This window comes from Aotus nancymaae, unplaced genomic scaffold (assembly GCF_030222135.1).
Source record: "Aotus nancymaae isolate 86718 unplaced genomic scaffold, 86718_ANA_hifiasm-v0.15.2.pri h1tg000059l, whole genome shotgun sequence".
Lineage (NCBI taxonomy): Eukaryota > Metazoa > Chordata > Mammalia > Primates > Aotidae > Aotus > Aotus nancymaae.
The window spans coordinates 21,568,250-21,582,274 of record NW_026988473.1 but is presented as its reverse complement, the minus strand read 5'-3'; the positions used below and the strand labels follow the sequence as shown (position 1 = coordinate 21,582,274).

Here is a 14,025-nt window from a genome sequence, read left to right as displayed (position 1 = left end):
CAATGTGGAAGTAAGGGCTGAAGAAGTAAGGGGGTTAACTAATTGCCATTCAGTAGGTGTAGTAATATATAGGCAAAATAGTTGCTAAGGGTGCCCATAATGGGTTTCCACCATGATAGCTGAACTAGGGTTGATCAAGGTGGATGTTCTGGCAAGTTTTCAAGGTTAGGACATCAATCAGAATGTGTTCTACTGCCACCACACAGATCAGCCCCTCTCCTTCAAACAACATTGAATCTTCCCTTTCATCAGGATAAAAAGCAATATATTCAATATTCTGGCAATGAGATAAAGGCAGGATTGATGCCATTTGGACAAGTCAAATTCAGCAATTCAGCATCAAATATATAATAAAAGTGAAGCATTAATAATCTGGAAAACGAAATTAAATTACTAGACCAAATAATGAAAAATAAGACTTCATGGTCCGATTTTCATGGGCCCTTCCTTTCTGTATTTTGTGCAAGGGACAGATAGATGTGCTCATTTTCTGCATAGAAAAAAAATTTACAAACAAAGATTTTTCCAGTATCGTGCTTTCATTAAAATAGCTTCATTTATTGTCTGTCTTGCAGCAAGTTCCTCTCTGTTTTTCGTTTTTTTTTTTTTTTAATCCTGGGCAAAACAAAAAATGAACAGCAGTTTTACATTTTACTGCTAAACATATTATAAAATTTAATTATATAATTTTACATATAATTTATATAGTTTTCTCAAGGTTGAAATTTCGGAAGTTCTGTTGGCAGCAGTTTAAGAAACAGAAGGATGTGAACTGGTATGTGTTTTGAGAATGCTTCATTCAGTATCTAAATTTGGATCCTAATTGACAGTGTGCTACATTAATTCTAGAAGATTTCTTTTTTCTCTCATACAGCCAGATGTATCTTGTTCTGTATCCTGATGGAGCATGAGAAGAGAGTAGTGTCCCAGCTGCTTCCTATCTAATATGTACAGGGCTTTTAGGAATACATATTTCTTCTTGCAAAAGAAGAGAAAGAATCATAGGGACTTTGATTTTTGGAAGGTAACTTTTTAGTCTCATTTTTATCAGAAGTAGCTGTTGTACAGAATCACATTCTAATCAAATATAAAGATGCATATGTAATTTGAGGATATATTTTTATAAGAGATTTGATTATATGCTACTATTTTTAAGAGAAACAGACAAGCAGCTTCTTAGCAGAGTGTGACTGCTTACCCAGGCATTCACATGCTATGTCTGTGATAGTTCATGATATCATTATTTTCAAGATTCTCATTAAAACAAGCTGAAGCACCAAATAAGTAATTAAATACAATATTTTAAAGTTACATTGCTTTAGAGTATCACATTTTTTTTTTAGCACTCATCTAACTCTTCTGCTTTATCTAAATATCTTGAAGATTATTCCAAAAGGATAAGAGATTATAGTTAGTTTTTTTTTTTTTTTTTCACCTTGATCAATCTTTACCTTAAAAATGTTGGATACTCTGGGGCCATCTACTTAATACGTTTTCATGTTTCAGTGAAGGCTATTCTTAATGTGCCTTCTTGCCGCCTTTTCTTTCTGCTATGTAAATATTTATCACTCTTCCATGTGCAAATAACTTGTTTCAGTCTTTGAAAAAGATGATACATTATTTCAGAATATTTGAAATATGAGGGGAAATTATTAAAGTTGTATCTGGGACTGTGTGTGTGAGCTAAACCAAATCCTTCTATTATTTTGCTAATGCAAATGCATCTGTATAGTTTTCAAAAGAGTGTTCCAGATTAAGGTCATGACCAGATGTGTAAGAGTAAAATTCCTGAATAGAAACAGGTGTTAGAGAATCTTCTTTCTAAAGCATCTTTGATGTTTAGGGAAGCAAACTGCATGCTATTAGTAGGAGATACAAACACACACACACACACACACACACACAGAGATTATCATTGGGTTACTTTAACTTGGTGAATTGTAAATGGTGTATTTTTTGGTGTACATAATTCAGAATACTGCCACCCAGTTGCCTTTGGATAGAATAAAATGAGCAGTAGACACAGAATTGTATTTTGGTACAACAATATAGCGAACATTTAAACAGTCACATAGGCTTCCTGCTAAACCAAGTAAATTCATGTGTGTAGTGGTCTGTAACATATCAGTGCAGCTACTGTTCTGATGGGCCAAGAACCAAATATGTTATGCAGGGAAAGTAGAGGCTCACTCTTAATCAGAAATATCTGGAATACATTTGAGTTTTCTTTAAATAGTAGATTTATAGCACTCTACCATTTATCCCCAAAACCTGCAATGGGGACTTTTGGTCAAAAGAGTTTCTAAATTTATTATAGAAATCAAGTCTGGTTTATTTAAACTTTGCGTCAAATTTTTTCCCAAAATATATTCATTAGTACTATACGGTGATCTCCTAGGAGACTGAATTGTATGCTTTGGATTCCAACCTAACTTTTTAAGTGCAAGTTCACCTTTCATCCTATTTAGTAGCATTTGTCTAACTGTTCAGCCACTTCTCACAGCCAAGGGTAATTGCATACTTGGAGTAAAACTATAAGAATTATAAGCTTAAAATGAAAGAAGCTTCAGAGTCAGCAAAGACAGAGTTTGATGGACGTAAGCCAAGTAGAGAAAGGAGGATCATTTTCCCTTTTGATTTATATCACTTTTCTTTGTACTAGCACTTGCTTGTTATTATACATATTTGTTGGTGTTTTTTATGTTGTTGCTTGTTGTGTTTTGTGATCGCAGGCTGGGAATATGATAAGTATATTCAATACTGAATAAGTTAACGAACAATAGCCAGATGTTTTCCCTTTTCTTGAGTCTTCTCCCCAAAGAAAGCAAGTGTGAATTGTGAAAGGGAGGTAAGATATAAGGAAGAAAAAAGCCAGAGAATTAGTGATCAAAAAAACAGAAGCAAGATTCTTGCATGCTCTCATTCATTTCCTGTCCTTTTTTCCCATTTCTCTGACCTATTTTGCTAGTAATAATTGATTTTTCACACCTGGAGACCACAAAACCATGGACTAAGATTCAGCCTGCAGAGTTAAGTGTGAGTATCCAAGCTTCTTAGCCATTAGGAGCTGAAGTTTTCTTCAGCTTGGTCAGTCCTTGTTTCACCACCAAGGTAGCAGGTTTCAGGGTCAGTAATGAGATCTGTATATATTCACTTGTTCCACATAAAGATAGAAGTCATACACACAATATATTAAAATATAAGAAGAATGCCAAGGTGCAACAACCAGCAAGTTCCTTTTTTGCTTGGAAGCTAGTATATGGTCTCTTAGCCAAAATGCCCCCAGTTCCTTAAAAAATACCATTAATGAATTACCACTGAATTAGCATTGCCATCTCCTGGTATGTATTCATCCTTCAGAACAAATCTAAACCTACACTTCCTTAAAGCTCTGCAATCTGCATGTAGAAAAAGTCACCTCTTCCAGAAGGGTGGAAGAAACCATAAATCCAAGAGCTTTCTATAATAACAGTAGTCTAATATTTTGAAAATTTAAGGTTCTTATTCACAGCCTTTCACCTAGTAGTAAAATTAGAGCTGGCAACCAGTAATATACTAGATGATTTCTTTAATTATTTTTATATAGATTGGGAGTGATGCAAGAGCAGGAACCAGATCTTCTCAATTGTGCACCCACAATACTAAAATCAATATTTTGCACACAGTAGGACTTTAATAATTACCATTGAATTGAACTAAATTTGCTAACACTCAGCAGCAAATAATCTTTTTCAGCTCTAGATGACTTAGAATACTTTCCTGTTTTGCTGTTATAGTTCATCTGGCCAATGAAATTTTATTGAGGAGACAGTGAATAAATTATATTGAAACTTTCCTTCAAGTAGAATTCAATTTACTTCACAAAATCATTATTTTTGAACCTGAGCATTCTACAAAGAGTAACCCTAAGGAGAAGGAAAAATTACCACAGCATCCTTAAACATAGATCTAAAACTCAAGTCAACTAGTCAGACAAGACCCTGTAGAGATTGATTTTGTGACTAAAGAATACTGTAGTATTTTCTTTCTTAGAAAGCAGAAAATCTAATTACCTTCAAGTTTCTCACATTTGAGCCATACTACAAATGAGTTGTGTCCAGGTACAGAAAAACCAACAATATTTTATTTATAATCTTATTTTTAGCTTTTTAACTACAAATTCTGGTTCTAGAGTTGTTTAAAAGTCATGGGTTTTATAGATGCTTATATGTAAATTAATCTGTTGTTTGCTCACTTTCTTTTCTTTTCCATAGAATGGTCTTCCTCATAAATACAGAACAGGTCATTACATGAAAAATATAAGATCTTGCATTTTTTTCCTTGTTCTCTCTTAAAAATCTATTTCTAATATTGCATTCCCCATTGGATTACTTCATATGGGTATGAGGGAAAAAGAAAAAAATTAAAAATAGAGAGACAAAATAGACTGGATCTCACCACTAGAATTCACCATAAAAATCTCAAAGTGTAACAGAATTCTTACAAAATTTCCTAGACCAGTTCTTTAAGGAATTGAGATCTCCTATGAAAAATATGGCAATCAGGGAAGGGAGGAACGAGATGTGGGAATATAGTGAATAAGTGCAGCAAAAACAGGTTCTGAGGAATACACATAATTTTGTCTGCTTTAGATCACAATAGAATTTTTAATAAATAAATTTCTTTTTTGTTTTTTTGTAAAGACACTTTTTTGAAACAGTAGATTTAGCCCAGTCATTTGTGTCATTTTTAATAAACTGTCTTTTTTTGATTGTTGTATGTAACTCTGTAAATGTTTTAGATTTGAGTCTCTTGTACATTGTCTTTAGAGTTCATTCGGATCAATAACGGTTCATGCACTGAACTGTGTATTGAATTTATTGTGTTAACTGTTGTTGTGTGGTTGAAGGGAGATTTGTATGAGTTATAGTGATTTAGGTGCTCATGCTCGATAGCAGGCATGGGCAGGTGGCTTTCCATGGGTGTGTCTCCCGTAATCTCATCATCCACATTAATGATTTCAACAGTCCTTGTTGGGGCATGATGGTTTTGCCGATGGTGCTGCTTCCTCATCTTGTAGAAAATGACCAACATCACTGCAGCCATGAGTGTGATGGCCACAAAACACCCAATGATGATTTTGGTAGTCTTCATGACCTCATCGATTCCTGGGATCCCACTGTTTATATCAGTCACTGGGATGGTGAAGGTTTTCTCTGTCGACCTTGTGCTCTGTGGCGTGAGAGAGGTGGTCACATTGGTGGTCTCCCAGTCAACCACTGGAGTGGGACCCACATTGTTATCTGTGGTCCGTGCCTCATCCTGAGACGGTTCCATAGTCTCTACTGTGACGGTTGAAAAGTAAGAGAAAGGAGTAGTGGTTGCCGCAGTAACATTCAGGGTGGCTGAAGCGGTAGTATTCCCAACGGAATTACTCACCATACATGTGTACATGCCTGTATCTTGCACAGTTACATTTGTGAAATTTAACGTACCATCACTGAGCACAGCTATCCTCACTTTGTATGCCCCATGTGTCATAACTGTTCCATTTGGAGTAATCCAAGATACAGATGTCAGGGAGGTGGAGGCCCGACATTTCAGCTCAGCTGCCATCCCTTCAGTGACATTGAGGTCTGCAGGGGGCTCAACAATCACTGGAGCATAGCATGTGAAATAATTCTGGTCGAGCTCTCCAATGTACCTCCCCTTTAGATTGGGAGGAGTGTTACACCGGGCACAACAAGCTGTGTTGGAGGGGGCCATGTCTTTTATCCACCAGCTGAGCCACAGTATGTCACAGTTACAGTTCCAAGGGTTGTGATGTAGATGTATCCGCTCTAGATGATGCAAGGGAGTGAAGAGGTCATGAGGCAGTAATGTTAGATTATTGTGTGCCAGGTTGATCTCCACTAGTGACTGAAGGTTGTCAAAGGCATTCCGTTCAATCACTTGAATCTGGGACTGTATCATCCACAGTTTTTGAAGGTGCATCAAACCCTGGAAGGAGCCAGGCCTGATGGCAGATAAATGATTCCCAGAAAGATCCAGCTCATCTAGTTTTATGAGCGGTGTGAGGTTAGGGATTTCCCGAAGGTTGCACATGGCAAGGTTCAAATACCTCAAGTTGGACAGACCTTCAAAGGCACCTTCTGAGATGTATGAAAGTCTTTTCAATTCCCCTAAGTCTAGTCGGCGCAAAGAAGGAATTCTGTTAAAAGCGTAAGAAGGGATGCTTTCAATGGGGTTGTTTCTCAACCAGAGCTCCTTCAGTTTAGATAAGTATACAAAAGCTCCATTCGGGATGGTAGTAAGACGATTGTCAAAGAGTTCCAGAGTATTGAGGTTCGCCAGACCATTGAAAGCCCCGATTTCAATGGTTCTGATATGGTTCCTACTCAACTGTAGGATTTCCAAGTGCCTCAAGTGCTTGAAGCTGTTCACTTTGATGATCTGGATTTGGTTCTCATGGAGATTCAGCAGCCGTGTGTTGGTGGAGATGCCATCCGGAACCTCACGCAGGTTTTTCCGAACGCAAATCACCTTGCTGAATTGGTTGCTGCAGGAGCACACAGAAGGGCAGGTCTGAGCCCGCACCAGACCAGCCACCACAAGAAGTTGAAGAGCCAGCAGCGCCACAAGCAGGGGGTCAAATAGGGCCCTGTTAAACCTAGGACCTATCATTATCTGCTGTGGATGTAAGGTCATCTTGTTCAACATTCATAATTTATCTGGTGTTGGTCCTTCTGCAATTCAAACAGTCTGCAAAATAAAAGCAAAAAAAGATTATTAGATTTACTCTTAGTGTCTTTCTGGAGTAATGTCAGTGATACAGTGTATCAGCTAAAGCCATCATTTGTCAGACAAAAACAAATCTGATACTCTTTATTATGTGGTTCATATTTAGAGGCAAATGTACCTTTACTCCAAATTAGGAGCTGTCTGAAGACCACATTCCATGAGATGTATAACCACAGAGTAAGGGACCAATAAGGTAGAGGACCGTAAATTATTGATTGCCAATCAAATGTGGCCCAAATTCATGAGGATATATGATGCATACTCTACCATAGCTTCAATGTCCACAGCAGATTGGAAAAGTTTAAAAAATAGGACTTTGGGGCTATATCAAACAAACTAAAAGCTCCTTTGCAAAAGTAGTAATAGCTGACATTAATATTGAAGGTTATTCTATGTACCAAACACCATGGGCTATAGACTTTACAAACAAGCCTGTCTAGAAATGGCTACAGAATTTGTGGTTTTCAGTGTGAGATAAAAATGTAGGAAGCCTTATAAAATTAATAATTTCAAATCAGTAACAAAAGTCCATTAAACCAAGTGTGGGTCCATCTAAATGTGGATTTCTTTGCAGCTGCACAGGATGTAGGCCTGTGAAGCTGGTTGCAATCTTTTGTCATCCTTACAACACTTCTCTGAAGTAGGAATTGTCATTCTTTGCATTTTCAAAATGAAGAAATATAGAAGTGACATTCAAGAAGTCACATGTTAGTATAAATCAATCAGGGCTCAGACGTTCATCAGACTGGTCCCAGAAGATATGATCTCAGATATAACATAAAAATGTTGCTATGAGAATAAAGGTAAATGCAAAATATTTTTCACATAGTGAAAATATTTTGAAATATTTTTCAATAGTGAAGGACTTGCCCATAAGCATGACTTTCATATGCAAACCAGCCAACCCAAAGGTCAAACCCTAGCCACCTTATCAGGTTCTCCCAGGACTCTTAACACTGAGACCACCATTCCCCTTCCCTAATCACCCTACATCCACTTACCAGGCAACAAGAGACAGCCCTTGTGTCCCAGAGACTGCTCAGATTGTTCAAAAACTAGCCAATCATAAGCCTGCTTACCCTGCCTTTCCGTAAAACCACAATAAAGGCTCTTGCCCACATTTTCCACTGGCTGCTCCGTACTGGCTGACCCTGCTGCTTCCCAATGTGGGCTCCTCATGCTGTGTCATGCCCTCTCCTCCTGTGAGTTGTGAGTAAAAACATCACTTGCTTTTTTTTTTTTTTTTTTTGAGACGGAGTCTTGCTCTGTTGCTCAGGCTGGAGTGCCGTAGCATGATCTTAGCTCACTGCAACCTTGCTTCCCTGGTTCAAGCGATTCTTGTGCTTCAGCCTCCGGAGTAGCTGGAATTACAGACACATGCCACCAAGCCTGGCTAATTTTTTTTGTATTTTTAGTAGAGACAGGGTTTCACCATGTTGGTCAGACCGGTTTCAAACTCTTGACCTCAGGCAATACGCCTGCTTTCGCTGCCCAAAGCGCTGGGATTACAGGCGTGAGCCATCACTTTTTAAACGGCAGCCATATCCTGATCCCTTGCTTCACTCTAGCTAAATAATAATAAAACCTGCATTCTAAAACAATCACTAAGCAACAGGGCCTGGCTCATCACGTCAATCCTGTTAATAGGTTTTATAGGATTACTCCCTTGTCCCATTTATATCATGACAACAATGTGGTTGGTAGGTTTCACATCCTAAGTCAGATAGAGTTATCCTCATTGTAAATTTAAATATGGGCTTAAATGACTCTTTTATATTTCCATTATCAATAGAAAGCTATCTAAATTTCCAGTAATCATGACCATTGAAAATTTATCATTTGAGTGATTTAGTGTAGCTTCACATATGCCCTCTCTCCCTGAAATAGACATAGGTTTCGGGGGAGAGGGCATATGTTATTAAGGTTATTGGGCATAAAATAATGTAGCATGCAAAATCCCTGATATATAAACAAATTAACATTTTTAGGGCTCCGGTCCAAGGGTCCTGCTCCTCCATTCTTTCTCCCATTCCCTACCCTGTAGCCCTCCCCAGAATCCTAGGGTCTCAGGCAAAACAGGTAGAAATAACTGGTTGACTGGAAATAGCATAAAAGTAAAGAAGATAATTCTTTACTCTGCTGTTTGCTACCTTTTTCTTTTTAAACTATGATGCAGTAAAGGCAACCATGCTCTGTGGTCAAGAGAAAAGGGTTTAATGTGAGACTTCTTGAGATCATATCCCTGTTTGAACCTCAATGACCTTAAAATTGAGAGTTACTTCATATCTCTATACATTCTCCATCTGTGAAAGAACACTATTATCTACTCAAAAGGCTTTTCTTAGGACTGTCATGTAATACTGCATAGGTAAAGTTACTGGCTCATAAGAAGTAATATATAATAGTCAAAGATATTAAAAATAAAGTGATGGGACACTCAGTTTCTTCCTCTTTTAAAAGACAGGAGCAACAATAATATCTCTTATTGAAATCTGTAGTAGGGATTACTAGATATAATCAGGAACATACTATCAGTAAAACATATGCAACAATGATATATTACTATTAATTATAAGGTATATGCATTTATTCTTTCTTACTCTCCAGGCTGAGTTTATTTTCTACTTCTTGCTTACTTCAAGGTCTTTGTGCTATTGGAATTAATGAGATTTTCTATAAATCAGTCATAAGTAATGCTTTATAAATTATAGCTGGTTCAAATCTAATTTATAACTTACAGCAAATAATGCTTGGTACATGCACTGAATTAAATCAACTACTATCAACAAAAGGTTTTTTACTTTAATATCTAAATTATGTTACTTTATATCAAAACCAGGCTTCAACATCTCTTTCATAGGATGTTTTTATCACATCAAAAGAAAATTAATTTAAAAGTACGCACTATCCATTACAATATCATCTGACAGCATTTATTTACAAATGCATTTGTATGAGTTTTGAATTAAACTATGATACTTTTAGCCTTGTCCTGGAGGATATCTTGACTTTGTCAATAGACTTTCTTCCTTTACTACCTATGCTTTAGTGCACTGAGAGCCCGTGCAGTGAAGCAACTATATGTGAGTTAGCTAACAGAGATGCATTATTTAGACAGTATCATCGCTAAGTCATCATAGGCTTTGTCTAGACATTAGAACTGGTTTGTAAGCAAGGAGGGAGAAAGATGAATTCATTTAACCACAACTGTACCCTTTCTTTCCCTTCTCACATTATCCTTAACAAACCTCCCTAAACAGGGAGAACCAAAACTGCTTACCCCTGGACCCTAGGACTCCAAACCACACCTTACCATCTACATAAATATGACTTTGCTGTTCCACTGTCTGTCTTAGCAGCTCTTTCCTCTTCTGTGGCTCTTCCACCAAACCAAATGGCTTCACTTATTCTTATGGGAACTTCCCCCAAAGTTCCATCCACTCTTTCATGGAAAATTCAGCAGACGTTAGTGCTCAGATTTACTGAATCTCTTGATTCACCTTGCTGTTTTCATCAGTCCTGAATTGTTGTGTCATAATTCTTGTGTAATCCTGAACAGGTTCCTATATTAGAAAACCTTCCTAGAGTCAAACTTAAAATTTAATTTGAAAAAAAAAAAATTCAAAGTTCCTGGACACATGTGCAGGACACACAGGTTTGTTAGATAGGTAAGCATGTACCATGGTGTTTTGCTACACCTAGCAACCCATCACCTAGGTATCAACGCTCACATGCATTAGCTATTTTTCTTTATGCTCTCCCTCCCTGCTGCCACATCCCAAAGAGGCCCCAGTGTGTGTTGTTCCCCTCCCTGTGTCCATGTGTTCTCATTGTTCAGCTCCCACATAGAAAGCATGCGGTATTTGGTTTTCTATACCTGTGTCAGTCAAACTTCCAATTCTTAATAAATTCTGACTTAATCTTCACAGCTCCACTCACAGACACTGCCAAACATTTGTGAGGTGGTACTTTTCCTTACCACCATAATCAATAAAGTCAGCTCTGCCTTATCAACAAGTTGTATTGATGATATTTGGGGAATTAGCTTTTTACAATACGAAAGGTGTATTATTCATTTAAAATGTGCTTGAATCTCAAACAGTATCTTCACCCTCTCCCACCCCACAAACACACATTTGTGGCCTACCCAAACATCCTACCCCCTTACTCTTTTTTTTTTTTTTTAAGACGGAATTTCGCTCTTGTAACCCAGGCTGGAGTGCAATGGCACGATCTCGGCTCACCGCAACCTCCGCCTCCTGGGTTCAGGCAATTCTCCTGCCTCAGCCTCCTGAGTAGCTGGGATTACAGGCACGCACCACTGTGCCCAGCTAATTTTTTGTATTTTTAGTAGAGATGGGGTTTCACTATGTTGACCAGGATGGTCTCGATCTCTTGACCTCGTGGTCCACCCGCCTTGGCCTCCCAAAGTGCTGGGATTACCTCTTACTCTTTTCTAAGAAAATTTTATACAGAAAAATTTACTCCCATGCAAAAAAGAAAAAATATCAAATGCTGTTTTATCTGTTTTAGGAGAGACTGACCCAGTACCGAAGGGTGAATAGAATTTGGTTTAAGCTAGAATTAGGCAAACTTCTTTTCCTGTAAAAGGCCAGACAGTAATTATTTCAGGCTTTGTAAGCCATATGATCTCTTGTTGCAACTACTCAATTATGCCACTGTAGCAGCCATAGACAAAAGGTAGATAAATGGGCATGGCTGTGCTCAATGATACTATTTATAGTACAAAGTAATATTTTCAGAAATTGTAGCTAGAGCAATCAGACATGACAAATAAAGGACATCTTGGAAAGGAAGAAGTCAAATTATCTTTGTTTGCACATGATATGATCTTATATTTGGAAAACCCTAAGGACTCTACCAAAAAACTATTAAAACAGATAAGCAAATTCAGTAAAGCTGCAGAATACAAGTACAAAAATAAGTAGTATTTCTAAATGCCAAGAGCAAACAATCTGAAAAAAGAAATTAATCTCATTTACTATAGATATAAATACAATAAAATAGGAATTAAAGAACTGAAAGATCTCTACAATGAAACTATAAAACATTGATGAAAGAAATTGAAGAGGACACATAAAAAATGGAAAGATATTCCACGTTCATGGATTAGAAGAATCAGTAGTATTAAAATGTCCATATTACACTAAGCAATCTACAGATTCAATGCAATCCCTGTTAAAATACCACAGACATTCTTCACAGAAATAGAAAAAAAAAATCTTAAAATGTATATGAGACCACAAAAAAGACCTGGAATAGCCCAAGCTATCTTGAGCAAAAAGAACAAAATGGAGGAATACCTGACTTCAAATTATACTATAGAGCTAAAGTAACCAAAACAGCATAGTACTGGCATAAAAGTAGAGATATAGACCAATGGAACATAATAGAGAATCCAGAAACAAATCCATACATCTACAGTGAATTCATTTTTGACCAAAGTGCCAAGAACATAACACTGGGAAAAGGACAGTCTCTTTAATAAATGGTGCTGAGAAAACTGGATGTCCATATGCAGAAGAAGAAAACTAGACCTCTATCTCTGGTCATATAAAGAAAACAAAATGGATTAAAGACTTAAATGGAAATTGCAATGAGATATCTCATTCAAGTTAAAATGTCTTTCATCCAAAAACAGGCAATAACAAATGCTGGTGAGGATGTGGAGAAAAGGGAACCCTCATACACTGTTGGTGGAAATGTGAATTAGCATAACTGTGATGGAAAACAGTTTGGAAATTCTTTAAAAAACTAAGCACTGTCATAATCCAGCAGTTCCACTGCTAGGCATATATTCTCCCAAAAAGGACATCAGTATATGGAAGAAATATCTTCACTCCCATGTTTATTGCAGCACTATTCATAATTTCAAAGATTTGGCAGCAACCTAAGTGTCCATCAAGAGACAAATAAATTTTTTAATGTGGTACATATATACAGTGGAGTTCTATTGAGCTATAAAAAAAGAATGAGACACTATCTGTTGCAGCAACATGGATGGAGCTGGAGGTCATTATGTTAAGTGAAATAAGCACAGAAAGACAAACTTTATATATTCTCACTTATTTTTGGGAGCTAAAAAGTAAAACAATTGACTAATGGAGATAGAGAGTAGAATGATAGTTTTCAGAGGCTGGGAAGCATAGTTGGATGTGGGGAGGCAAAGGAGGAGGGATGGTTAATGGGTATAAACATAAGGTTAGACAGAATTAATAAGATCTATTTGATAACACAATAGGGTGACTACAGGAAACAATAATTTACTTATTTATATACCTAAAATAGTATAATAAAATTGTTATAAGACAAAAGATAAATGCTTGAAGTGCTGGATACCCCATTTACTCTAATGTGATGATTATGCATTCTATGCCTGTATCAAAGTATTTCATGTATCTCATAAATATATACGCCTACTATGTACCCACAATAATTAAAATGTTTTTTAAAAGAATATATAAATATATGTATATATATAAATATATGTATATATATATAAAATTCTATTTCCTGACCATTTAAAAATTCACAAACATTCTTAGCTGACAGGGCACACTCAAAAAAGTAGCAGGTTGTCTTGCGGATTATAGTTAGCTAAGCTGTTGTCTAAGCAAACATTGATAGTACCATTCCTGCTTTCGGAGATGAATGAGGGCTGAACATGTGACACAATATGGCTAATAAGATGTGAGGGGAAGTCAGCTGAGGGATTCCAGAAATTGTTTTGTCTCCCACTAATTAGAAAAACATGGGGAAGAAATAATTCCTTGTTCTCTTTCTAGATATTGTTGAGGGTAAAAGATGCTTAGAGCTGCTGCAGCCATCTTGTGGCCAAGAGGGGAGGCAGCCTGAGGACAAAGCTGATAGGTCAAGAAAAAAAAATGGAAGGAATGCACATCTTTGATATTTGTGATAAGCTGCTGAATTGATGAACCCTGTAACTGCTTTTCCTCTGGACTTTTTGCTTTGTAAAATAATACATTACACTATAAACAGTTATTCTTTTTCTTGTTACATGCAGCCAAACCTATCTTGGTACATTCATATTAATTTCTTCTCTCTCTTTCTAGCTCTCTCTCTCCTTATTTCCTCAGCCAATAGCAAAGAAAGGGAACAAAAATTATTTTTTAATTTTCCTATGCCATTATAAATAAGAGACCTTTCAAAGGAAACAAGATAAAGCAATGTGATATCCTTATAAGAAAGCCTGAAGGTCATCCC

The 14,025-nt window shown here is 36.8% G+C and overlaps 1 protein-coding gene across 25 annotated transcripts in view; it reads right to left on the bottom strand.

Moving 5' to 3' along the window:
* Positions 1–4,101: 4,101 nt before the first annotated feature.
* Positions 4,102–14,025, bottom strand: part of LRRC4C (leucine rich repeat containing 4C) — a 1,360,095-nt gene continuing 1,350,171 nt past the window's right edge. For all 25 annotated transcript variants that reach the window (XM_064365013.1, XM_012452372.3, XM_021665523.2 and 22 more), the window contains one exon: positions 4,102–6,741. In XM_064365013.1, the coding sequence (XP_064221083.1) occupies positions 4,777–6,699 (1,923 nt within the window). In that variant the 5' untranslated portion in view covers positions 6,700–6,741 and the 3' untranslated portion in view covers positions 4,102–4,776. The remainder of the gene's footprint in view (positions 6,742–14,025) is intronic.